The sequence below is a fragment of the Scophthalmus maximus genome, chromosome 13 (assembly GCF_022379125.1).
Source record: "Scophthalmus maximus strain ysfricsl-2021 chromosome 13, ASM2237912v1, whole genome shotgun sequence".
Classification (NCBI taxonomy): domain Eukaryota; kingdom Metazoa; phylum Chordata; class Actinopteri; order Pleuronectiformes; family Scophthalmidae; genus Scophthalmus; species Scophthalmus maximus.
The window spans coordinates 5,386,016-5,413,772 of NC_061527.1; the positions used below are offsets into that span (position 1 = coordinate 5,386,016).

The 27,757-nt window shown below is 40.2% G+C and overlaps 1 protein-coding gene and 1 long non-coding RNA gene across 3 annotated transcripts in view; one reads left to right on the top strand and one right to left on the bottom strand.

Annotated features, from left to right (window-relative positions):
- Positions 1-27,757, top strand: part of ddah1 (dimethylarginine dimethylaminohydrolase 1) — a 117,777-nt gene that overhangs the window by 269 nt on the left and 89,751 nt on the right. For both annotated transcript variants that reach the window (XM_047336958.1, XM_035648790.2), the window contains exons 2-9: positions 1,347-1,412; positions 3,389-3,495; positions 3,775-3,860; positions 7,286-7,389; positions 16,182-16,250; positions 16,506-16,586; positions 19,884-19,964; positions 26,697-26,821. In XM_047336958.1, the coding sequence (XP_047192914.1) occupies positions 1,347-1,412; positions 3,389-3,495; positions 3,775-3,860; positions 7,286-7,389; positions 16,182-16,250; positions 16,506-16,586; positions 19,884-19,964; positions 26,697-26,821 (719 nt within the window). The remainder of the gene's footprint in view (positions 1-1,346; positions 1,413-3,388; positions 3,496-3,774; positions 3,861-7,285; positions 7,390-16,181; positions 16,251-16,505; positions 16,587-19,883; positions 19,965-26,696; positions 26,822-27,757) is intronic.
- Positions 7,442-27,439, bottom strand: LOC118318801. Its single transcript, XR_004795825.2, has 3 exons — positions 27,311-27,439; positions 8,309-8,413; positions 7,442-7,928 (listed from the first exon to the last, which is right to left on the bottom strand). It is a non-coding gene; the product is annotated as an uncharacterized LOC118318801 (long non-coding RNA).

Consider the following 27,757-nt stretch of genomic DNA (forward strand, 5'->3'; position numbering starts at 1 on the left):
TGTGCGTCACACGTTTGTTTGGTCCAGGCTCGTTTAAATCAGTGTCGCTTTTAGTTTGACGCCGAGTATCTCTCGTTTTTAAAAACAAACACTGACACGTTTGTTATCGTTTTATGTGCGACGTTAGCTTAAGAAGTTAGCAAGCTATTAGCTAGCTACGCATGACTCCAACTCCAAACCTCCCACCTGTCTGACCTAATACAGAAGAGTATAATATTGTACAGTAGGTAGTACTTTGGTGTACTTTACTGTTCACCGCAGTATAAATATGTGTTCAGCTCAGCCGAAACGGAAGTGCAACACGGGCAACGTGTGAAGTCATAATCATCATGATTGGCTGCGGTCGAAAAAGTTTCCTATTCACTTTCCTCCTTGACCTGGACGGAAATGAGGAGGCAACAGGCAAAATGAATATATTTGAAAACATATATGTATTTTTAAAAAAAAAATCAAAACTAACACGATTGAAATGTTGAACTTCTAATGGCATGAAATGAATATATATCAAATGTCGGACATTATTAGCTGTTGGTGCATTCACGTGGTGTCGCAATAATCGGAAAAATGTGTTACCGACTGGGGACAATCCACGTGAACGCCTCCTCGAGACGAAAAGTTGGTGTGTTGCTGACGACACACACACACACACACACACACACACACACACACACTTTTGATTTAATGGTGCTAATGCACGTACTGCATTATCGATGTTTTTGCTATCATATAATTTGTAAATGGGAACTAAGTCGTTATGGTCAGTAGCTGTCCGCTTAGAGTGACCGAGAATAATATGGAAATATACTATTGTCGGTCATGGGTACATGAAAAGCGCTTTATAAATCCAATATATTAGTATTATTATTATTATCATCATCTATGTCTGTCACACGTGATCCCCCTTTTCTCTTTGTTGTTATGCATGGAAATACAGCACACTTTGTTCAGGGCGTCCATTTTAAAAATGTCATTATGATCACCTGGACGCCTGCTTGTTAATTTCATTATCCAATCAGCCAATCAGGTGGCAGCTGTGCAATCCTACATAAAATAAAGATAAAGATCAGGAGTTTCACCTCAGCGGTGAACACAAACACATCACAGAATATACAACATTATGTGCTTTGTTTGCCTAAATATTTTTTGGGTTGCCAAAGGAAACATGTAGAATCTCTCAGGGCTCATTTTTAAACTGAGACAATAAAGGGTGGACAGTTTCAGTCATGATGCTGAAGGTTTAATCTCATGTCCCGTCAGCTTCATCGACGTTGGTTAATGTGCTGCACTTTTTTACACTTTGTTTCTCAGTGTGTGTCTGTGCCACTGACGCGTTGTGTTTCCAACAGTTGTGTCGTGTGTCGATCAGAGGAGGCAAAGTACAGATGTCCTGCCTGCCTTACCCATTCGTGCAGGTGAGTTGCACTTTTATACAAGTTATAGAGTTATTTTATCGCTAAAAATGCAACATAATGTGCATTTTTTTCATCCCTATATGTTTAAATTGCATAAAGTCTTTTTTGCATATTTATAAAAGCATAAGATCTTAATTACAAAAGGAAGTGAGAGTTTTTAAGTTGTGTTATTGCGCCTATATATCACAAACCCCATCTTCTCTTTCTGTAATGTACTTGAAAACCCTGAGACTGAATATGCCAGATGTTCTATGAACTTCTGCACTGTTGCTTCTGATTCCCTCTGTTAGCAGACAGCTCAGTGCAGAACACCGCAGGACGAAAAAAATAAAGACTTTCCCCATAGTTTAAGATTTAAAGCCAAAGCTCTAATTTGGTTAAAATGATTTTCCACCACGTGTTTACCAAAGAAAAATCTCCCCTAGAGCCTCAAGTTATGTAACAAAAGCCAAGACAAGGACGGGTTGGGTGCATGAAAAAAGACGTGGCCTGCGCATAATCTATCTTTGTGTGTGTACTGGACAGTGTACAATGGATAGTGTCAGTAAAGCAAGCAAAAAAAGAGTGCGGTCCACCCACAGTCAAGACTTGGCCGCAGACGTTTTGTTGTAATTTCCTCAAAGTAAACACTAGATCACGTATCTCAAATGCCACATTCACGCCGACACTTTGCACCGCGTTGTCCCTGATCTCTGATTAATTTAGTAGCTCGGAGCTCGACTGCAGGCAGATTTCTTTGTTATCACCGGAGATAAATTCTTGTTTATACTATGACATTTCGCAGTGAGATCACACAAACGCGATGAGCTTGTAGATCTTCCCCCTGATCCTCTTCTCTCAACCCGTACGATGAGATCATGTAATTACATATGACATAATAAATAGCTGCGTCTAATATCACTAATAAAAACCTTCAAAAAGTGTTATGTAATGAAGAAAAATCTCCTCTACCGTTGAAATGTAATATTTCTAACTGACTTACTGCCTGAACCTCTCTTTGATTCGAGTCCAGCGACAACAAGCCACTGATTCATGGCTTGTTCTTTGTGCTGCGGATGCTGAGACATTTCTACAATATAACCTTGAAATAGTAAAGGACATATTAAAGGTCATACCTGAAAATGTCATTAAAGGGCGCCTCGGGGGGAACGTCCGTCTCCATTATCCTTCCCTCTTTTGTTGCCTGTTGTTCTGGGCACCATCTGTCATTCCTTCTTCATTGTCTCTACGGACACCGGCTTTGTCAGCTCCTGGCCAAATACCCGTCTCTATCCGAGTGTCTTTCCGTGCTCGTTTTAAGTCCCAAAAGTATTTATTTATTTATTTTTAATAAGATCTTCCAGAACGTCAATTACACAGGCTCTTTGGAATAATCACATTCGCTTCAGTGATGTTTAAAATCTAAATAAGTTGTAATAAAAATTCAAATACTCTATTACAAGTTAAACTTGTTAAGCAAAATGAATGACATGTAAGTATCAAAAGTGAAAGTACTCATGATGCAGCATTATGGCCTCTTTTATCATTATTATATTTAGGACTAAAACAGTTGAAAATGAATCAGCTCCTATTTCAATAATTAATTGCTTGAGTTATTTGAAATCGAAAATGCCTACTTCAGCTTCTCCAATGCAGATATTAGTAGTTTGTGAAATTACTGCTAGAAAATTGAATTGTCTTGAATTGAATCATGTTTTAGCCTTGTGAAGCACTGGTGTATGTGAAAGGTGCTATATACACAAAGATTACTTACTTACTTACTGTGGATAATACTGTTTTCATTCCGAATATTAGGATTCTATTATATGTATTGGATTAATTCATACACTGGGAATTTGGTACTACATTAGTAATTGGGGAGTTATTTTCTGACTGATTTCTTTTTCAGTGGAAACTGAAATGCCTTCACACCAAACTCCCTTAAAAAAGACATTGAAGCATTATTTAAAAATTGTTTTCTTTTTTCGCTTTTGCAGCTTGGTGTGTGTGAAGAAACACAAAGAAGATTCCGGATGCAGCGGAGTCCGAGATAAAACTGCCTTTGTGTCCCTGACACAGTTTGATGAAATGGCGCTTCTCAGTGGTCGGCATCTTCTTTACTCCTTTCTCAAGACTAAAAAAACTAAAAAGATTCAGAATAATTTCTCCAATTTTTATTCTAAAACCCTGTTCAATTTTCGAATTTGATGAAAATATTTTTGGAACTAAGAAGCATAGTGTGGGTTGTTATTCAAATTATTTCGTATGGGAGGCAGTAGTTGTATGTTTCCATAGAATTTTCATAATGAGTGGCATTATAAAAAGAAATGCGTCTCTCTTACCATCATGTGTGTTTACTGTTTGTCCTGTACGTGTTCTGCAGACTACAGGTTTCTGGAGGACACAGGTCGATTTGCTGATGGCACCACCAGGGACAATCTCATCCGGGCTCCTCGCACCACTTTTAAAGTACGTCCTTACGCAACACTGGGTGAAGGATCTCAGATGTCTGAAGATAAGATTCAAATTCCTGAACAAGTTGACCTCTTATTTAGGTTGAGCATTAACTAAGGCAGCAGTACGATGGAAAACCAGAATAAGTATAACAAAGAAATAAATGATATCCTTTAAAAACAAAACAGACATTCCACAAAATTGAAATGTATATCTGGACATAGAGACCATTACATAAGGTTTTCTAATGTATTTTTTTTTTATATCATTCAGATGTGATAAGCGCAGGGTATTATTTGATATTCCACAACTAAGAACAGATGGTCTTCTCTGCATTGCTGTCACTATTATTCATGTGAAAGCTTCATGAAAAGGGCTAAATTTCATAACTGCTCGGGCACTTCAGCCAAGACTGTTCTCCTGAGTGTGGAACAATCTTGAGCAGCTAAAGGTAAAAGTTAATACAGGGCCACATTTAACAGCTTTTAAGTGTGAAACACGCCGTTGTGGATTTCACAAGCTGAACCCAACGGGCCAACTCGACGCTAAACTCAACAAAGACCCAAAGACACTAAAGCCAAACACGCAGGCTGAAGACCGGGGACGGTATTTATCAGACTTTTTTAAAAAAGAGAGTAAACTTAGAGAAAACTGAAAGTCAAGAATAATATTTTTCTCAAGCGACTCACCCGTACATAGACTGAAGTGATCGAATCAGGAATCGTCCCATTGTTCATTCTTAAAAAAAAACTTAATTTATACTTTCTGTAGACTAGAGCTGCAACGATTAATCGATTAGTAATTGATTACTAAATTACTCACCAACTATTTTAATAATCGATTAATCGGTTCAAGTAGTTTAAATGGCGAAAGAAGGTCGTAATTCTCTGATTTCAGCTTCTTAAATGTGAATATTTTTAGTTGAGGTTTTGGGACACACGGTTGATACTTTTTATGGACCAAACAACAACATTGATTAATCGATAAAATAATCGACAGATTAATCAATTCGTTGCAGCCCTACTGTAGACATAATATAATTTTCAAAAAAGGTTAATTTTATGTGTGATATAATTTTTGTCTTTATTATTTAACTCATGGATGTTATTTGCAAACCAATATATTTAAAATATGTACACGAGGTTGAAACAATAGAAAATTGTCTGAAATGCTGGCAAAAAGAAAAAGACATGAAATAATAACAGATGCTAAAACTGCCCTCCTGCGAATTATTTATACCCTGTCAGCTAACATGACCAGTTATGCCTGGAACAAATGTTCTAAAATATGTCTCAAAGTCGGAGTGTGCCGACCTCTGTCTCTGCTGCAGTCGTCAAGATTCACATCAAAAAGCATTTTTTGCGCCACAAGAAAGCTGATGAACGTCTTTTTACGTTAAGTTTGTGGACAAGGGGTAATAGTAAAGATGTTTTACTCTTTATCTTTCACTGAAGTCCCTAAATGTAACTTTTACTAGTTACATACTGGCCCCAAAATATTCAATCTTTTCATTGAAGCGATGCCTATACCTGATGTTCTTTAGGATGTTTCAGAAACCAGCCCAAAAATGTGAAAAAGAAGAGATGCATATGTTGAGTTCAACAGTAATTTGATACAGTCGAGACCGGAGGTATTTTGGACGGTCACACAGTTCATTGTTCTTCAGATTTCAGAGTTTCAGGACATTAGGGTTGTTAAATAAGATAACAGATTATTATACATTAGGGTGCCAAGTCTCAGCCTTGATTTAATTTCATCATGACAAAATTTCAATAAAGATCTGTGTCGGAGATACAGCCCTCTAAAACACACATTGACCAAATTTGAGAAAATTCAAGAGTAATTCCACAGATGCCCATGAAGTCAAACTGAATCATTGCGTTTAACGTCTGATCTAAAATCCTCTGCAGTCGACGTGGCTGTCGTCATGCCATGCTTACTGCTGTTGCTCCAAAACGCTGACACGTTTACGTAAGAGTCTGCCGGTCGGTCCGTTCCACTCCTGTTACAGCGATATCTCGGGGACGCTGTGAGCGAATTCGCTACAAACTTTCACGTGGGCTCAAGGATGACATTCTCAGATTTTGATGGTCAAAGCAAAGGTCAAGGACCCTGCAGACCCTCGAAAAACATGTTTTTTGACCTTGTCAACACCTCGAGGGAGCCACCTCAGATTTGACGGAAACGTTCCGTAGACCCGAGGACGAACCTAGATTTCTGACGTTTGTGTGAGTGTGTTCCGGCTTCTTCATCATGCCACTCCAAGGTTACTTTGACGGAATCCCTTCCAATTTTCTAAAAACTTGGAATTTGGTGGTCAAACATCAAGATCACTATGACCTGACAAAACATTTGACAGTGTGTTTTTTCCCCTCATGAAGCGTATCTCCGGAATTTCTTGAGGAAACTTCTTCAGAGTTTGGCACCTGTGTTTACTTTGATTCAAAGATTAACTGATTACAGTTGTGCTGGTCAATGGTGAGACAGTGGTGATGAAGTGACCTCATCAAAACACACTCAAAAATGAATACGCTTATTATAACAATATACACTTAATATTCTAAATAAACCCCTTTAAGTCTCACTATGTCTTTTATATCACTCAGGACAGACGTGGATGTAGACTGCAGCTTCATTGGTTGGCAGAGGGCGTAAGAATGCGACGCGGTAATTCCACTTAGAGGCAGTGACGGCTTCTGCGGTCACAAATCAATCAAAATAATGAGGCTCATTCTCAGCGAGAGATAATGGTTTGGCACAGGAGGACTTTGGGGGGGTTTGGGTTTCTTCCAGATCATTGCAAGCACAGCAATCTGTTATTGGCTTTTGTATAGCCCCAGCTTTCAATGAATCCTTTCTACCCGTCAATCTGAAGTCATAGAGGGAGCAGCAGGGTCGCCAGAAAGGAAAACGGCCTGTCCTTTCAAATTTAGATGAGGGGCAGTGAGCAAGGAGCTCGGGTCGTCCTCGGTTTGATTGTTAACGACACTTGCCTGGCTGGATTAATCCATGCGGAGCAGATGTTTGGTATTTAGATCAATTTGTTCTGAGATGAGATGTCTCTCTCCCGCCGACTTTTCCATCGAACTGAAATGTCACACAGTCTGTGGTCCCGGCAAATCTGTTCAGGGCTAAGAATAGAAGCTTTCTGTTTCATCCCGTTACACTGGACGGTCACTTTATTAAAGGTCTGGGTTTTGTGTGTGTTTCAGGCCACTTGAAAAACTAAACAGTTCTGTACACGTTCCAATACTTTTCTGTGAAACTATTATTTACAGATTATTGTTGGAAATATCTTTTGTCCGCCTACAATCAAAGGTATTATGTATGATAGAAATTTGACATTTGAGAAGCTGGAACCGTTGAATTAATGGTGTTAATGCTCAAACGATTAGTTAACGAACCAACTCAAACGATTGACTTTAATTCCTGTGATCCAGGCAAAGAGGCTGGCAGCCAGCGGCAGGAAGATGAACATCACGCTGAGGTTCCTCCCCATCACCTTCACTAAGAGCAGAGAAAACTCCACCTTCTTCCTTTCAAAGTAAGAGAATACAATTGCTCAAATACTGACGATATACTTTACTCAACTTTACTACTTTCAAGAATATTATTTATTTTCCTATTTAAAGTGTAGTTTGTCGAGTAGTTTTAGAGCAACAGTTACTCAAACACACGCCAAGATTGGCCCATCTTTACTTTTAGGCTCTTGAGTTGCACATTGTCTTCGGCACAATTATATAATCAGCAGGAATATCCTTATTGATTTAAATGAGAAAGTCATCGCCATAATGAAAAGTGTAAATAATTAAAATCCTTAAATGGCTTCTTCCATCTCCTAGAAAAGAGAAAAGCGCCACTATTAGTCCACACTGTGAGACTGTTTATGATTCGCTCAGTCACCAAGTCGACGTTTCATGTTTCTTCTGGAGAGGTTGAGTCCTGCTCAGGCTGAGGCAACACGAGCGTCATTAGTGATGTTTGACTTAACCACAGGATGGCACTCTTCTCTTGTTAAGCCTCTCACAGTGCTGTCGTATGTAGTGCTGACTCTCCTCGGGTCATCTCCAGGCAGCCCTGTGCCTGATGATGAAACACAGACATTTACCCACATCTGTGAAAAGTTAAGTTACTGTACCTGAGGCAGTTGAGGCGTCACTGACATTCACGCCAATCTATAATAAACACACACACACACACACACTGAAGCTGTATTTTATGCTGCAGACAAACCAACAATGGGCAGTTTTCGAGTCCTCCAGGATGATAGTTGTCCAGTTAAAGGAACAATCTGTAAACCCTGTTTGTGTTTATCACTATTCAACTTTTTGAATGGGCACATGGTTTAATTAAATGGAGCACCCTTAAAATTTATTGGAAGAGGGTAAATGGAATATATTTATATAGCGCACATTCATACAAAGCCGTCAAGGGCAATTTAGGGTAATTGTCGTGGCACTTACAGACTGAAGGGGCCGGGGATCGAACCATCCACCTTCTGGTCAGTTGACGACCCTCTCTTTGTCATGAGCCACAGCCACCACCACAGCATTGCATTGGTCACACGCCTAGATTTCATTGGACCAAGAGTCAAAGAGATTGCTTATAGCATGTTTGCCGTGACTTGGATAAAAGAGTTCGGAGGTGAACATGCAGCTGTTCACAGCCTCATCATTTACATTCAGTGATTACAGTCACAAAATGTGAAGGATCTTCGAATAAACATTGTCGTTTGAGACTTTACTGAGAAAAGACACCTTGTGACCAACAAAGAAACTGTAGTGAAAGTTTTAAAAAAAGCATTTTCATGACTAATTTGTCATTTTGGTTAGACTTAACACACATGATAACACACGATGATGATGCTGCTGTAATTTAACAGGTCTCTGTTGTTACTTTGATGATATTGGGAGATTGTTTAATTGTAGTCAACATTAGTCTTTCAGTGATTTAGAGACTACGGCTCTTTACTTCCTTGATACCCTGAAGTAGTGAGTAATTCTGTCCCTCCCAATGTTGCTTGATTCCACCGGTGGTCTTGTCATGTCTGGCACCTCTCCTCCCTCCCCTGGACAAACCTCTGCCACTCACTTTCCCATTTCCGTTGAGGCCTGAATCCTCGCCACTCTACTACACACCAGTGGAAGAACAGAGGAGGGGCGGAAAATGGTTATTGAACTGCATATTAAAGTTTAACGAGTGTAAAATGCCCAGGGACAACATTGGGTGCCAATCAGGATTGCCACTAAAAGAATCCTTTGTCATTCCCTCCAGCTGGTTTACTGCTGTTACACTTTCCCTTCCGCCACCCATTTTCCATCCTTAAAGTCCACCACTCTGTCACGTCTGTCTCTGGTGTGTGCAGGCACGTCACATCTCGGGGATGAGGCAAGATTATGTCAGGTTAAAGTAGCAGACTCTGCCCACCCTCCGAGCCCACGCACTCCCCCCCCCCCATCCCCATTCCCAACTTAACACTTGTCAGATGGTGACAGAAAGTGTTTGTAGGAAGAGACCAGCGTGTCTGTGAAGTTTTAGTAATTTTACAGAAAGGTTCAGCCCCTGGGAAATGAGCTACATTCCTACAACTACTCCAGCAAAAGACACAAGAAGAGTCTTTATGCTTCTTTTCTTTTTTTTTGCTGTGACAGCATCCGTAGAGGAATTATGAGCCAGCTGCACAGTCCTGTTTCTTTGTTTAGTCTGGTTAGTCTCACTGTGTCTCAGCGTGAAGATTATTCAACTGACCGCAGCGGGGTACCGCGCGCCGATCGGCAAACGGGCACGAGGGACGGGATGAAAGGTATACAATGAATTGTGAGGAACCGAGGGAGAATGTGCTTCAGAATGTACCAAGTACATAATATAAGAAGCAGATGTGTGAGCAATGCGACTGCAGCTGGTTAGCGACATATTCATGCTACGCACTCGCTCTGCCAGAGAAGGATCATTACCGGCAGACATCTGACGAGAACACTTTCATGCCTGGCGGTGGTGTGTGGCGTGCGTGTACGTTAAGTGTGAACGTATGTGCGTGGAGTGTGGGTTTTTGCGAGCGTGTCTCTCTTTGATTAAATGTTTGTACGCAAAATAATGGCGGTGCAGCTACTTTCTTTCCACCTCTTCGCCTGGTGACTAATTTCAAAAACAAGGCATGAACAGTGAAGAGATTGACGAAAAATTACAGGCTGCCTCTCGGTCCAGCCCTTGGAGGGTAAGTATATAACAGCTGGCATTTGGCAGAACATTGGGGAGTAGTTGTGTTAGGGTGGAATTATGTTTTCTAAAGCCTCCGCCTGGCATGGCAGAGCATTTTCCCCGTAGACGGCCCGAGTGGACCGGACAACATACTGCCGAGGTAGTTACCGTGGACAACAAGCGAACGCACGTCCATAATAACTTGAAATGATTTGTAATGGGAGCTGGTGTGGGTTTGTGCCATGTATGTCAGTATGTCGCAATATTTGGCCTCAATTAATCCAGTTCTCTTGGCCGGAGGAGACTCAATTTTTGCTTCCAGATATTCACAGGCATCAAAGAACAATGAACTCTGAAATCGAGCCCATTTAGTTGGTAATACTTTTTATAGATGGGAGCAAAATTATAACCGGTGGAAATCCATTTACAAGGCTCAGTCCTCACCACAGTGTCCTGGATTCGAGTCCAGCCTGAGACCTATTTGTCGTCGTCGTCCCCCGTCCCCCCCACACACACACCTCTTTCCCGTCTCTATCAAATAAAGCAGAAAAAAGTTGATATTCAAATGAAACCATCAGCAGCAGCTTTCGTCAGACGCTGTTCTAGATTCCAACAGACAGCCCTTCTGGGCTGTCATTGGCTTGATTAACCACTGCTGATGCAGAACAGAGTCTACGCCGGCTGCCACCCGAGACAAAACTCACATCGGAATGGCAAGCAGCAGTTTCATCAGCGTTGCAAACGCTGTCATCACAATTGGCCGCATAGCTGTGGGCTACGCGCTGCTCTCCGGCTCCAAGTGAAATTCCCAACTGTAAATTAACCAGAGATGTGAATGTGCTGCATGAGCTGGAGAGAATATGAACTCGCCATGTGTCTTGTTTGGTCGACTGAATTTTGATAATTAGGTTTCCACGTGTCGTTCAGATTTACTTCCTTAATTTGGTACTTGGACAGAGGGACGTAATTGTTAATGACTTTTTGCTGTGAAAACTTTGTTTTCTTTTGTTTTAAATCCACACTGATAGTTGAGCTTTATATGATATATTGGAGCTTTATTGGATGACGCTGCTTGAAATTTTGTACAGATAATCATGGTGACATTATTACCTGAGTCATTTAACATTTTAAACTAGCACAACGAGGCCAAATGTTCCGCAATTCCAGCATGTGATTAATTATTGGATTATCAGACCCAAATGCACATATTTGACATTTACAGTAGAAAAAATGACCTCCTTCTTTTCATCCTTGCGGAATTTTGTTTCCTCTCACAAATGATGCTCATCAAAGCCTCTACGTGGCTGCAGACTAGTCTTCTTTTACATTCACTCAGGAACTTTAACCCAACACAGACCCACCCCTTGACCTTAAAATCTCTGCATTTGCCCAACAACTAAGGTTCGAGTAAAGAAGGAGGAGTGTTAAGATGCAGCTGCCTGTAATCTTTGTCTCTTATTTCCACTCAGCCACCCCCCCCCCCCCCCCCCCCCGAGGTTGTGGGCCCAACCATCGCTCTGGATACTGGATTTATTTTCTATATGTCCGTAGAGAGGGCCCCCAAGTCCTGTCATCTCAATCCCCCTACACCCACCTGCCACCCCAATCCTGGCATCTGCCTCTGATGGGCAGATACACTAGACACATGTTTTTTTATATATATATATATATATATATATGTATATATATATATATATATATATATATATATATATATATATATATATATATTGCGCCTTTTTTTGTTGAATCTTTCCAGTTCTGAATCCAGCCAGATGGATTTCTGCTCCGACTGCCAAACCACCAGTTAGGCCTTCTACTCTAATGTTGATGGCATAAGCAACTCTAATCACTTAACCAACAGTGTGTGTTCTTGTTAATAAATTCATCCGTCCTCCTCGGAGTCTGCTTTATTTCTCAGTCTCCTACATGGATCACTGCAGCCAATCTGCTTTAAACAAACAAGGCAATCAGAGATGGCAGGCCTCACCCCATTCACGTAACGTCGCATATGGCTTTTTGTAGAAAAGTTGCATAATTTTTACAGAGCTTAGGCTATATAAACCCATAGGGCTACTAAATACGGACCTCGAAGAAAAATTCTGGCAAATTCATGTTATGCACATTCAAAATATTTTCACATAAACTGTGACTATGACTTCTGATGTTCAAAAGTCAACCTTGGTACATGGACCTCCGAATTGGCTTCTCATGACTTTGTCGTACACACGAAAAATTACAGAAGAGATTAGACTTTCGGACACTACTTTTCTTTCATGCTCACACACCTTGCCAATCACTGCATGAAGTTCGTTAGATAAAAAAACAAAAAAATAAAACCTGAAACCACATTTTCTTCTTGAACTTCACAGATTTAAAACAAAATTCCATGCAATAATCTGTCTGCTACCTCACATGGCCTTTGTTAATGGGCAGATTTTTCCTTCAAAAGGGATTATTCATCAAACAGCTTTTTGGACCACAAGAAGCTTAACAATATAAAATGAGATTGGCACTTGGCCAGAATGGGGTGGAAAATGAAAACATGTTTTTATTATTAATACCCAACCACTGATTAACTTCTTGTCTTGTGTACAAAAAATGATGCATTTGTAATGTATTTACACTAGAATGTCACCATTTGTAAACTTACAGCCTGTAACACCAGGGCTAACCAGGCTTTGTGTTTATAAAGCTCTTGAGGGCAATAATGATCACGGAATGATCACATCCTCAAATGTGTTTGAGATCATCGCAAAACCCTTTTTTTTCCCCTGACTTTTCAGTCTGGTTTCAGAAATTGAACTTAAATTGCTAGCTTGCATATTAAAATCATTCCCAACATTGACTGACAAAATTATAATACCTCTATTTTACAAAGCCTTTCCTCCGAAAAGTGGCCTTCTCTGTAGACCTGGGTCAAGTTTTCGAAAGAAAGTCCAGTCTATCGATTTTAGTCATTTTTATCGTATAACCAAGTGAGGGAAACACAATACTATCATTCTGCCATTTAAAGAAAGAGCAAACAGCAGCCACTTGGAACGCAACAAAAAAGAGACAGCTCCAATCTTCCCTACATTACTCAAGCTGCTGAAAATAATTTGAACCCGTCAGAATCTTAAATACTGAGCTCACAATATTACTCCCAGAGCTGATGATAAACGGCCTGAGCTATACCTTCGGCAAAATCTGTACTCGCGTGTATTCAAGCACAAAACACACAATTTCAGATTGATGCCCATTATAATAGACCGTGAGATATTTAAAGCAGTTAATCACTTACAAATGATTAACAATGAAACATATTTCCATTTTTTCCACCCCCACTCTAATTTGACAATATACAAATCCTAATTTTTTCAGTTAGGCTTAGTTCTTGTGTCCCAACAAGCTGTTTGATGGATAATCCTTGTTGAAAGTAAAATGCCCTTAAATGCAGGACATTTAAGGCAGCAAATTTCTTTTGGCATGAAATTCTGTTGAGACTATAACCCTTTTATCACAATCTTTCAGTGATTTAAGTGTTTTTTTAATGGCCATTTTTTTTAGGAGTTGTACCAAACATCTTTTTTACTGTTTGCCACTTCTTACCCTTTGGCTTTAAATACCTTGCTCAAGGGACCAGGCAGTGCACTCTGTTAGATTTTAAGGAGGTTGTGGTATTGGTAGCTATAGTTGCCCTTCTGCTCTTGGTTGTGCTTTTTTTATGCTGCTCTCTCCTCGTTTTTACCCTGACAATGAATGATGGCACTTATCCCAGGTATGCACTGTGGCCTTGCCTGAAATGATTGCATGCATCTTTGGGCAAGCCCCTTTTCCATGAAAGACATAGTTTCCATTTGTCGTAATGACAGAATAATGGCATCACACCTGGTGCTCCACCCCCAGTCACTTGCACGTACAGCCCCCAACAAACACACATACACACACACCTGCACATACACATAAGAAGTGCACATACACTGGCTTACCAAAGAAGAAAGCCAGGACTAAGCAAACATATAAATTCCTCTGACTAAGGGGTTAGAGGTGTTGGGTTCCTCCTACAATTGCGTAGGGAATCCCCTCCAAGCCCCTCGTCGTCCACCCTCTCCTCACAACTCATAACCCCCCATTTCATTGGATGTTCTGCCAGTTCTGCACATATTTCTCCACTTTCAAACTCCTCCTACCCATCCTGTTCCTGTTTTCGAGAAAGAAAAACATGCCCCCTGTTGTATATTGGTGCCACCTGGAACCACAGAACAACAATCCGCGGAAGTGTGTCAAAAGACACACGTAGCAGCAGCTCAGGTCGATATGTTCTTCATATCTTTGCTTTGTTGATTTCTTTGGCCAACATTTCTTGTGCTAGTCCATTTTAGCTTGTACCTGTTAAAGCAAACATTGCTCTGTTTGCACAAAAGAAACCCAGACAAAAGCTGAATATGTGACTAATGTTAAACCTCCCTCTCTAATTAGAGAGAATGTGGAATATAAAATCAAATATATCATTAGATGTAAAATACATTTTTCATCTTGGGGCCAAATGGGGGTCAAAATTATTCTCACCTCAAAATGCTTTTAAATAGCTGCGTCAAGCATATGCTTGTCTCAAAGATTAAGCCATGCAAGTCTAAGTACACACGGCCGGTACAGTGAAACTGCGAATGGCTCATTGAATTAGTTTAAATCAGGCAAACACTTTGGCCAAGACAAATAGAGACCAAGAGATTGGTCATGTAATGCGGTGCTTGCATTAACCGTCATCGGGGCATGTATCCTAATGACTCTATTGATATATTGGCTTATTATAAGCAACAATTTAGATGTTGGAACAAGATAGATTTAAGATTTAATTATTCGGAAATGGCCATTCATTGAACTGGAAATAGGGTTACGTGGTTAAAATTTCTAAATTGAAGACATATTAACATTATTGCGATGTAGTTGTAGGTTATCCATCCTATTTCAAAAGGAAAATGTTTGTTTACTCTCCCAAATGAGCTGAAATCTCTTAAAGGCGACTGCAGTAAGCTCAGCCGAGCTTTGTTTTTTAGATTAGATTAAGAGTACACAAGCGTTTTATATTAAATATATCAAAAGAAACCTCCAAAGCTGTGCTATAAATCTCTCTTGGTGAGTACGAAAGCCCTAATAACAAGGTTTTCTTGCATGCACCTAACAATTAAGCTCTGCGTCCTTCTGAGGGTGTGTTTCATCTTCACTCCTCAGATCCATCAAGGCCGCCGTCCCCTCGCTCTGATAGAGGGGAGGGATGGTGAATCAGCTCCACCCAATATGTGGCAAATTCTGTGGTCTTGGTCAACACAAGTCCTTGTAGTTATGTTCAGCGCTCGGTGTGTGGGGTACACAACTCTGGACAAGCATTAACTTAGAGTTTGTGATGCCGTGCCCATAGTTTATATTCTGTTTCATTTGGCAACAAGTGTACATTTCTGTGCCCCACTTGGGTTTTTGTATATTTATATATATAAAGACTCATATTTAATCAAACATAGTTCTAATAACCGTGAGTGACAGCAGTCCCCCAATTTTCTGGTAATTGCTCAAATTTTTAAAAGATTAAAAAGGGTGGAATTACATCTTCTTGTTCATATCTCCCAAAACTGTTTGATATATTAAAATTTGCTGGCTATTTCGGAATCATGGTGACAGTAGTAAATATGAGCACTGCAGCTGTTTGGGGAATAAATGTTTGGTTGTAGAGCACGCCCAGCAACCCAGAAAAACCCAACCGCGTTCAATAGTTACTGCCCCGAAGCATTACCCCAGAAGAAGTGAACATTATGTGATATCCACCAGCTGGTGTCCTAGAATTGAGTGTATATGTCGTTATCTCCATGGTAACTCTGATTTATTCATTTAGACACACACACACACACACACACACAGATGGACAAGATCTTGGAAGCAGCCAGGCGTATTGTCTTGGACAGATTAAGACTGAATCCATTTTATGCTCCGAATTTAAACAATGCGTTTGTGTTTGACTCTGGAGGGGATATTGTGAGAGCACTGATGACTCCATCTGTCTGTGTTGAAACACAGACATCAAACACTATTGTTGGTTTTTTGTTGTTTTTTTTTTCAAAAAAAGCTGAAACTAAAGATTAGTTTGTGTTTGTCTCCATTCAGGGAAAAACAGTTCATGTGGCACCTGAAGCTCATCTTCCCTCAGAGCGGCGCAGAGTTCAGTCAGAGGAGGTGAGTTACGTAAAAATACTCCAATTTCTTGAATGATGTACTCATCAAAGGTTTTGTTGAAGCACAAGCGTTTAGTATCAATAACCCTTTTAAATGCTCAGAAGGGGAACTTGTAGCTCTAGGCTTCTACTTGGCAAGAGCGACCATTCACATTTTAACGTGTTTGTACAGAATTAATGAAATCTTTTCACGATGTGACTGGATCATGGCATGAATATTTTCTCTCATCTCTGTTCTATTCCTCCATGTTTTTAGGGTGTCCGACAGACAAACCTTGAAGCAGATCTTGACTCCTTACATCCACCCTACAGAGTCGGACCCTGTGACACGACAAAAGTGAGTTTGGTCCCCTTAACACTCAAGTCCCCATGTTATGATTTTGTTTTTATTGTTTGTCTGGACAAACTGATGCCTAAACTCAAACTTGGCCGACTGGCCGAGTTACCAATCTGACAACAGATCACTTTCCTAGATCTCTTATTCATTATAAGTGGAGATGCTAATAAAACCACATGCTTATTAGGCTACAAAGTTTTATGAACATCACGCCCCATAAGTGACGCAACGTCATCTTGATCTCCCCCTGGTGGCTGGCTGGAGTATAGAGCCTACACTCTGCCTCCTCCATGTTGGTGTATGGAACATGGGCCAAACTAAAATGTAGTACATTTTTCCAATTTCCTTAAGGTGGTTTCTTCGATTTTAGGTAGTTCTTTTGACACAAATGTATGTTCAAGTGTGAGGCGTCACGCTCGACAGCTGAGATTGATTTGCGATTGGTCGGACACGTGTATCGGTGGGACCTGCTGATACTGTTGCTCCACCCCGTGATCACATCATCATTACATCAAAGATGGCAGCGCCCATTCCCGTGAATTTTCGGTTTCAGTGGGAGTTAGTGCAGGCGTGTCGTCCATGTTTATATACTGTCTATGGTACAGACCCTACAAACAGCAGTGAGCTCTTATGGGTGTTGGTAATAACGAGCTGATTCCTGATCCACGTAATTAAGTCAATGTCGACGATGATACTGATTTATTTGATCATATTGGTGCATTGTTTGTATTTACTCCTCAGTTGTGGAAACGTCTTCCATGTACGATTGTGTTTACTGACCAAGAAGCCAATTCCCATTGATGAATTTGTCTGTTCTAGTCTTTATTCTCGCCGGTAAGTCAGTGGCATTAGTCTGAAGTATGTTTAGCTTTGTCACTGTGTTTTTCATTTGATTTATTGCCGTTGAATGGTGGGGCAAAGGCAGAAATCTCTGATAAATGAGTCGCATTCAGTGGTAGAAATTCGACCGCTCGCTTGTTTTGCTTCAGTCACCGGACTCATGAATAGAACCAAAAAACTTAGCAATGTAATAACAGGCCCAGGAATCAACACTGGTTTGATATGTGGCTTGGAAGATCTTTAACTTTAAGGATGATGACAGCTTGTTGTTTTCTCCTCTGAAAACTTCAAATGAGCAGTTTCACTGTCGCAACAAAGCTGTGTTTAGTTTGTGGACTCTCTTTTTCATAACAACTGTGAAGAAAGCTAATTGAATTTCTCACAATAATTCCTGTTGAAATATAAAGCTCTGGTGATATCAGCAGAGTACAATATTAATCACTATGTCCCATATTCTTCACCAGTGTGACGCAGGTTACATTCATCTGTTATTGCATCATATCGGCCCGGGCTTGTTACGGAGCTTCTTTTTTTTTTTTTTAACAACGGTTTTGTCAAGAAGCAGCCTGATCATAACTGCTATAGAAATTAATCAGCTGCTAAGAATAGAGCTGAAATCATCAGTCAGTCAATCAATCAATGAGTCGATTAGAAGAAAATTAATTGCCAGCAATTTTAATAATCTATTAATCATGTATGGTTTGGGGATAAAACGATAATAATAATAATCATTGTAATTTAATTCTCATTAATAGCAATATAGCAAAGGTTGAATATATAGATATATATATATATATATATTGATATACTGCTCATGCACTGTGCTGGTGAAGATATTAATAACACGTAATTGGTCCTACCTGAGATTTGTCATATATTTAGCTGTTAAGTCATTTTTCATTATTCTCTGAAAGAGAAAGAAGTGTTTAAAATCACTACTTTCACTCAGCAGCAACAAAAAAAATCAGTCTTTAAGAAAATAGTTAAAATTTATAGTCATAATTGTCATTATCAAATAACATTTAATCTTGATAAATGTTTTGGCCATATTCTCCAGCCTGATGCCCACTTGAGTTTTATTTCAAACCAAACATTCTACGGTTCCAACTTCTCAAATGAAGCTTTTTTATGTTTGTCTTTTTCATGTTGTAACAGTAGGTTGAGAATCCTAATTTTTTGGAAAGTTGGAAGAAATTGTGAAAGCTATTTTTTCCCACTGTTTTCCCAACATTTCTAAACGTACTAAACTATTAATTAGTAGTAGTTATCGTTAAAACACAGCAATGCAATGGCTGTAATGTTTGAGATTCGCTCGCTAGCTTCACCGTTCTTCGTCTAAAAATATCCACCATTTTTACTGCAGCTTTGGTTTTGATGACCTGTATCAGGTCACCGTTGCCTTCATGCCAGACCAGAGCCCCTGTAATTGAGTTTGGCAGCGGTGTGTCCAGGGATTATCCCTCAGTTACAGACTTAAGTACAAATCAGTCTGCACGCAAACGAAGGAACGGATAAAGACACAAATAAAGAATCATGTTTTCTCCTCTCCATAACAAATGTCAAATAAATTTTCTATCTGTGTCGCCTCACTTTGTCACAACTGAACTTAAGTATTATCGATGAATAGGTAGAGTGGCTGCTTTTAATAGGTTTGATATATTTCAGAGCAACAGAGGAGAACAATTGGTTTGTGAATGCACAGAAACTGTTCAACCAACTCCCATCAAGTTTCATTCACACAGGATCCGGTTGGGGTTTCTCCATGTCCTGTCCAAAGTCCCACAATCTCACTTTCCCACATTTATCTTTTTAATTTCGCTCTTGCTTCACTTTCCTTTTCATTTCCCAGGCATCGTGTTTCTCCCCCAACATGAACTTTAGTCCACAGAACAAGGCAGGCTCTTTGATTTCAGAACGCTCAGTTATTTCTAATCTCAACCCCTCACAGGGCGGCGATCTGACTCCTCTGACCTACGCTTTGTGCTGATAACGGTCGACAGTAAGCGGTCTACTGTAAAAAACCTGCAGCAAAAAGCACATTGTTGAGGTCTTTGAACGGACACCTGACTTGGCCCAGAGCCACCCATTAAGACCGCAGCGTCTGTCTGCTTAGTCTAGATTCACGTGAGCGGAGGTTGAACCTCCACGGCCCATTGGCCGGCTGTTTACAGCAGGCTCGGGTGCCGTGACTGTGGGTAGCTAGCAGGGACTGTCCCTTACACAAGATACTTCAGTCAGAGCCCATACATACTGTGAATCAGTCAGCGTGCCAGACAAGTGTCGATCGGGTCTCTCTGTTTTGCTTCCCTCAATGGGCCCTTTGTGTTTTTTTGACCTTTTGCTTTTGGCTTGTTAAAAATCGGCACAGTCAATGTACCCATGTCTTTTGTTCTCGTCTCTTTTAAGGTAAGGGTTGGATTGTCTAACCCGCTGAGTTGATGTGAATTTCTCTTTCAGGTTGAAGATGTATGTGCAAGCCCCATCCGATCATGTGAAAGTCTTCCTGAAGGCAGAGGGGAGGAAGGCCAACTCTGTGAGGTGAGACTTTTCACGTGATGAATTAGAGTTTCTTTTGTCATTTTAATCAAAACAGACATCATGATCTACTTGGGTTGAACAAGGTTTGTACTTGCTCTTAATGGTGTTTAATCCACAGTCAGGTTACTATAAAGCAAGGAATCACTACAGCGTTGCAAACGTTTACGGACTGCAACCAAAATCCTTAGCTACCAAATGCTCGAATCTGCAGTCGCAGTGGTTATGTGAGATTACGCGACTGTCATGTCTATGCTCAATGACGCAACCATTTCCTTTCCATTTGTTGAACCAATCAACCGCCTGAATTCCCCTGCAAAGTTTCTTTATTATACCTGACGTGTGCTCATACAGGTGTTGGGATTTGACACAATTTTGACACAATTGCTTTACAATAAAAAAACTATTATCTTTAATCTTTTAAATATGCTTCACAGTAATCTTACAATGCAATTGCTGAATTGTTAAAATACTATACATATCACACACAATAAAGGAAAGAACTTTTTTTTTTTTTTTTTTTTAAATCTTCTGCTGCGTCAGAATCCCGTCACCACGAAGGCATCCTGTCCGTGTTGCAGCTCCGTGCGTTTGATCAGGCTCGCCAGATCTTGACTGATTTATTCAGTGTGTATGAAGCCGACATAATTTGTTTATGAGCTTGACATCACTGTCTTGTAAATTCCTACGAAGCTACACAGACTTTTAGGAGCGAGGGCCTTAAGGGCTTTCCAACGTTGAGAAATGCCATTGATCAAGAAAATAGTCCATGACTTTTACAGGATCTACGTCTTCCATCCCTGCTTTCTTTCACTTTTTCACTCACATTTCGTTTCCATCCTCGTGTCCTGCGAGCTCTTTCTCTTCCTTCCCCCCCCCCCCCCCCCTTTATTAGGGGTTTCATGAGGATGGTTGGTGTTGATAGCGCCCATTTGCCTCGCCTACTTTCGAATGCTTTGGCTGTCCTCCATTCCCACTTCGTCATGGAGTGAATGATGATTGTTGATGCTCATAATCATTACCCCCCTGGCCAGAGTGAAACATCATGAAACCTCCCAACCCATCCTTCATCCTTCTTAACACACACAGACAAGCTCCTTTCCGTTTGCCCAGTGGGCTGAGCCACACACACACACTTTCTAACGAGATAAATTACATTGTATGGCAGCATATAGAGAGGAATTACTAAATGACGAGTGTGGAGATGTGACAGCTCCGTGAAAGCACTGGTTTAGTGTGAGAGCAGTCACCTTTAACACTTTTATGAATTTAATGAGCTTTCAAATGTTTAATTATCTCTAATGTCACACACCTTAACATTGTCAGCTTCGTGATTGCGTTATAATAACATAACATTCATTAAAAGATGTTTTTTTTCTAATACTATATAATTACAGATTGACAATATATAATTTTCACATGGTCATAAAGTTACTGAAAGAAAATATACATAGTGAAAACACTGTCATATATATATATATATCTATATATCTATAGATATATGTTGAAGATTCTACTTTCTAAACTAAAATTATTTTTAAAAAAAATAACACCCAAGACATTTATTATGTCAGATGTTTGTTTCTGAGTAAATGTGTTATTTACTACCTTATTTAAACCAATAGCATGCTTTTAAGCTTTCAAAGGTAAGTCTTAATAAAAATTTGGGATTGATAACCTTTTCCATCTTGCTCTAGTTTTTCTATTTTCTGTATGAATACAGACTTAATTATACTGACACACCACACAAACAAGTCACACATGTACCCGTACTCCCTAATTATATATAAATGTTAGCCAGAGAAACAAAGGTCTGCGAAACCCAGATAAACATTCTCAACGCGTAGATTCCCTTTCATCACTGATCGTAGTGACAGGTATACGGTATATACATAACACACAACTGTGCAGATGTTTAGGGATGCTGGTAGAAAGATTCCAGTGCTAAATATATTCATGCTATGTGTAGTTTGTAGTTTGTAGTAAAGATTGCAAGCTTTAGTTATATCTTCCTTTAATAATGTTGCCTCGTGGTGTTGCACTTGCTTGGGCACTTTCATCCCAAAGCCCTTTTGCTTTAAAACCACATATTCATTTTAAATGACATGACATACATTATGATGAGAGCCTTTTTTCATAGCATTATATTGGAACAATTGGAGTTGACCTCGAAGACATATTTTGTGCTGCAAATCCACATTTACTCATCTATACAATCGCAAGTGAGGTTATCCTACCTGGAAACCATCTGGGTGTTTCCCCCCAGAATGAGCATGATGCATTTGGCATTGCACTCTGAGGGAAATGTTCTGTACACCACTTCTAGAACCTCAAAAGCTGTTGTCCAGATCAACAGAATAAACAAATGCAAAAAGACATCAGCAACAAGTTTTTTTTACAGTCTGCCAGCTGAAGAGAGGAGAAGCAATATAAAATAATAAGGGCGTCTCCACTGTTGACTAATCAAGTACACTGTGTCTAAATAAAATAATAAAATATGGATATTTGTTCATAGACAATCAGAACCACCTCTGTAATGTTTTTGTTCAGGCACAAAAAATATGTCTTTAAAATAGGACCAGATGTCTGTTTATTTCAACCATAGTGTATTGTACTGTATATGTTTAATGTAATGTTACTTAATCCCTGAAGATCCCAAGAACATTGATTTCCCACCACACATTTCCTCGTATAACTACATCAAAGTCCACTTCCTTTTCTACCCAGTGTAGCAGCTCTACCTGTTTAGTTTCTTGGTGAGGGGGCTGGTAACATGAAATAGTCACGTCTACATGGGTTTTCCTGCCTTTTTGCCAAGAATATATTTTTTAAAGAAATGAGTCATAATATCTGATATCTTCCACAGAACAGCGTTACCCATCTTGTCAGAACGATTTTATATCAGTGACTCCTAACTACTTCTTACTCATGAGGCAAACAATTGGAGAAGGAATGATTTTACTGTGTCTTATCATGTATGTGGTAATGGGTAATTCAGTGGTATAAATCTCGCTCTGGATCTGACTTCCTTGGTATCAGTTTCATGTCATAACTTAATAGTTTAATAACTTGAGTCTGGGTTGGCAGAAGGAAAATCTTTTAAGTTTGTAATTCAATCCTTAGGAAGGGTTTATTGCCAACTCTGTACTGCGAGTGGATGAAAGGAAGTGGCAAGATTTGCCCAAAGGAAAATCACCTTACAATAAAGTGGTACAGTTGCATAACGGGACCATGGCCAAAGTATAGCTCTTATGAGAAGAGGGACCCCATCCAGACTAGGGGTGGGAGAAATGATTGATTTTTAGATGCATTGTGATTCATTTTTGAACGAGTATGTCTGAACAAAAGAAACCGACCGAGTAGATTTGACCGACACTCGCTGCATCAAAAGTGAGTTTATGAAAGCGGTTTCGCTTGGACACGAGCAACACCATTTGCAAGGTGTCTAATGAAAATTAGATATTTTGGCAACACAACAAACATGAGGAACCACCTCTTATGTTTTTTAGAACACCTCCATAATCGTATCTTGGCCCTCGGAATCGAAACGAATTATGAGGTGCTTCTAGTTTCCCACTGCTAATCCAGACTGAGGTCCCATCCCATTTTAAAGGCCCCAAACAAGGTCAAAGCATCGCAACTTCAAAAGGGTGCTCCACTTTTTTCAGAGTCACATCATTTGGAAGTCCCTAAATTTGAACTGTATCATTAATGTAATGAGTCATGGATAAATGGCGGCCATTTGCCAAGTCTAACACAAAGGGTATGATTGCTTTATATGTTGTTGAACGTCTACGGGAATATCAACCCAGGCCAATAAAGGAGCCCTTGTACTAAACTAAACATAGATGTGTGACCGGTCAACATCCTCTTACTGGAAGAAGACGCACTGTGCATCAAGGGAACCATTCATACGCTTCTGGATGTTTGTTTGTGTTATTTTTTCATTGCTTATTTTTATTCATTCCAGCCCTGAGATCCAGAGGAGGGCATCTCCCCCATACTCTTACCACTTCTTTTCCTCTCAACACAGTGTTGACTTGAAGAAGAGATTCTGGTTTGACATTTGCAGCCAAAGAAAAGGAAACCTCTGTTTCTTCTAACCACTGTTAGACATCAGTGTCTTACTGTGTACCCGTAAGACACTGATGTTTCTGTACCGTCCAAGCAGTTCTTTCTTTTCCCATATTTGTGGCGAACTCTCTCCTTAGCCCTCCTGAGCCTGTCGGTCCGCTCTCCCTCAGCTTTGCCTAGAGCTATGTTGAAGTTTGTTTCTGCGCAGCAGGCACATCCTCTGGTCCGTTGCAATTCTGGGCTTGTTATGGGTATTGTTGCTAAAATAGCCATGCATAAATAAGGAGCAGTTAATATTACCTGATTCTTTGGTGTCACAGTTATCTTGTGGTAATTTTTCTGCCTGTAGGAATTTGTAGAAATCCGCGTTTCCAGTTCCCGTCACCCTCAGATATTATGTTGAGATTATGGGCCAGGTTATTTGCAAACCAAAGTAGTTCATACAAAGTGTCCTCAAACCACATCTAAAGACAAGAATGTTTTTGCAGGTTCCAATTTCGCCCCCTGCTTGGAGGCAGGATGAAAGTCATGCTGTCCCAGAGTGGACAAGATGTGCTAATCTGTCAAATATGGGAGGTAATGCCTCGGATCCAACAGCCCCAAGACGGAACTAGTCAATTACTGTCTATCATTCTGCCTCCAATAGAATTAAAGACTTATGGTCTCCGGCAATGTTTTCAGTTGTGCATGTGATGGCGCACAACTAAACACTATATGATATTTTGTCTGATAATTTTTTGGGATCAAAGCAACAACCAATTGATTAAGACCAAGGTTGTCAGTAATCTGTATTTTAATGTCGGTCACTTATTATGAATTCCATTAAATTTTACGTAAACTCAATGATTCTGTTGTGCATACTACACTGGTGGCTGAAAGATTTCCCATATCAATTTTTACCCACATTTATTCATTGTCACCATTTATAAATAAGACCCTAATCTGTCCTTAACATAAGGACACACACAAAAAAAAAAAATCAACAGGCCCTGGAAATCTTGCATCCTGCAGCATCCACACGAGTCGAGTCAAGAATCCAAGTTCAACATTAACCTAAACAAGACTTTTTCTCTGTTGGTTTAAAAAAATAATTCTGGAATCAACCCGTAGTTAAATATAGACTTGTCCAATTAATGTTTGCACTTGATTAACCTAACATTTCAACATTATTTGCTCCCAAAATGCTGTCTATTTAGCGATTGGCTATCTTCCTACCATGGAGGGGAAAAAAACAATTGTAACCTCCCTGAAGAGAACACCAGTCTCTGTTCTGTTCATTCACTAGGACACTATATAGAGACCAGATGTGTGCGTGTTCTTGGCTGAGCCATCCAGCCCTGCTTCGAGAAATGGCCAGAGCTTTAATGATCCCATTGACCCCACACAGAGCCGCAATCTGTCTCGTCATCTATCTTCCTATCTCTGTTTTGAACAAACACTTATGTTTTGGTTTAGCCTGTTTATTCACCAAAATAAAAAACATCCATTAATTTATTCCTAGTCAGACATAAAAACAACATGTAACGCTGCATTTTTTTGGTACGCACATTGCACATGGATGCAGTCCCTGTAGATATCGTGCTTCCGTCATCTTTTTTGGCTCCTTTTTCATTCTACCCTACAACCCATGTTCCCAATATTGTGTTCATCTTCACACGGGCTATTTTTACTTTTCTGATGTGGAGACCTCTCTGAAATACCCCTGCAACCATTTTTCATTCAGTGGCAAGAAGATTCCTGTGGGTTTTAGAGACTCAAAAAACAATCGATTCTTTCTTTTATCCTGAACACAGGGAGGTGCTAAAACATACTGCCATTTATTTGTGGGATCATATGAAATGAATCTTTAGCCCACCTAAGACAAACTCCTCCGAGGGGGTGCGGCTTCTTGGAAACTGGCCGTGCTGTAAAGACTTGTAAATGTCATATTATGCCAAAGTGCTTTGATTGCCTTGGGGAGTGGCAGTCTACCCGGGTGGTTCTCAGTTTGCTCGTGCTTTTAGCAAGAGAAACAATGGCTCAGTAATCTTCATTACTGGCAGGGGCTTGACGTGGGGTAGGGATGGTGCCAGTTACTAGATATACACAAAATATATGGTGCCTTCCAGTTTGGTGATGGCGGCCTGAGCTGGATGGTTATGAATCAGTTGAGGCAATCCGTGTCTCCGAACACATCCAGTTAACTGTTTAGTGATTTATGACCTTCCCTAATGCATGACAGGACTATTTAGAGACAGGACGAGACTGATGTCATCTCATACAAAGAGCTGAAGGAGGGGTGAGAGGGTGGCTTCATGTGCTGTTGAGCGTGATGCTTTTCATTCTTGGTAAAGTTAGTTTCCATCTCTTGAGACGAATACCAAGCAGGATCTAGCCTTTGCCAAGACATGACTCAAAACTCTATCAATCCTCAAAAGATTTTCAGCTGTCAACGTGCCACAGGCAGCTGGAAATAAAAAGCTGCATTTGCCAGTGAAAGAGTTTTTGCAACAGCGGCCATTTTTTCTCCCCCTCTCTGTCTTTGTTGCTGGCTAGCGCCTAAAAACTTGAAATTACCTAAAATGGGCCTAATGTCACATAATTTACCGAGCATGCTGTAATTGGGTTGTCTTGTAATCACCTCTTTGTCTTTTGTGTGTGCCTCAATTTGATCTGAAATAGGTACCACGTATTGGACATTGAGAAGAGCCTGAGGGACACCCTAAGCTACAAAACACTGATTGAATATCCTGTGCTGCATGTTGTGCTCAAAGACAATTGGAAGGAGTATCCACTGAAAGGACCAGGTAAAAAAAATACCTATTTAGCTACCTATCTTGCATTTAACTAATTTCTGCGTCAACACTAACCTCCTGTTGCTTTGATTAAAAAAAAGAAATTTCTTCATCACCATATTCAGCTTAACTTACTCATTTTCACCTGTGTTTTCTGTAACAAAACTAACGTGTGCACACATGACCTGAGTCGAAAATCTACGTACCCGTAAATCGCTCAAACCCCTCTTCACTCCCCTTCGATTCCAACGGCATTGTATCATCTCCTGGGTTTTCCAGCGGAGACTTTAAACTCCCTGTTCCCGTATTTTTCACTATGGCAACGCGCTACCCCAACGGAAATGAGTGTGTTCTGCACAGCATCATGCACACCATGTTAACCTCAGCAGAGGCCGTGGCCAAAAAGAGGATTAAACATGGCTTACCGCTGAACAGTGAGCTCATGAGTTGTGACAGATGACAGAAGAAGGGAAAACAGGAGGTCAGCCCACTTTACCTCACCTGTTGGTCAGTCTCGTCCAGTGTGGCATGTTTTGTATCAGGAAAAAGTCATTCAGCAGTTTTCCTCCTGCTCACGTATGCACAGTGTGTTGAAACGGTGGTCACAACAGACCACACTCACCCAGTATCATTACAGTGTCAGACCCAGACGGGCTAAATGACGAATACGGTAATTTTAGTCCGTGTGTGTGTGTGTGTTTTCAGTGATAAGGCCTTGGTGCCACACTGTTTTGCTATAATGTGAACCACAGAAACATCCTGATAATTGCACATGCCATGGCCTGGGAAGCTGTGCAGGAAGTGATAACAAGTAATCGCACACTGTGGCTACAGCATATTCGTTGAGGATAAAGTCATGTTGGAGGTCTAGCAAGTTCCATGCAGGCAGCATGCTACTGGTCAGTGTTCTGGGCTAAACTGCCTTTATCTAGACATCGTTGACTCTGT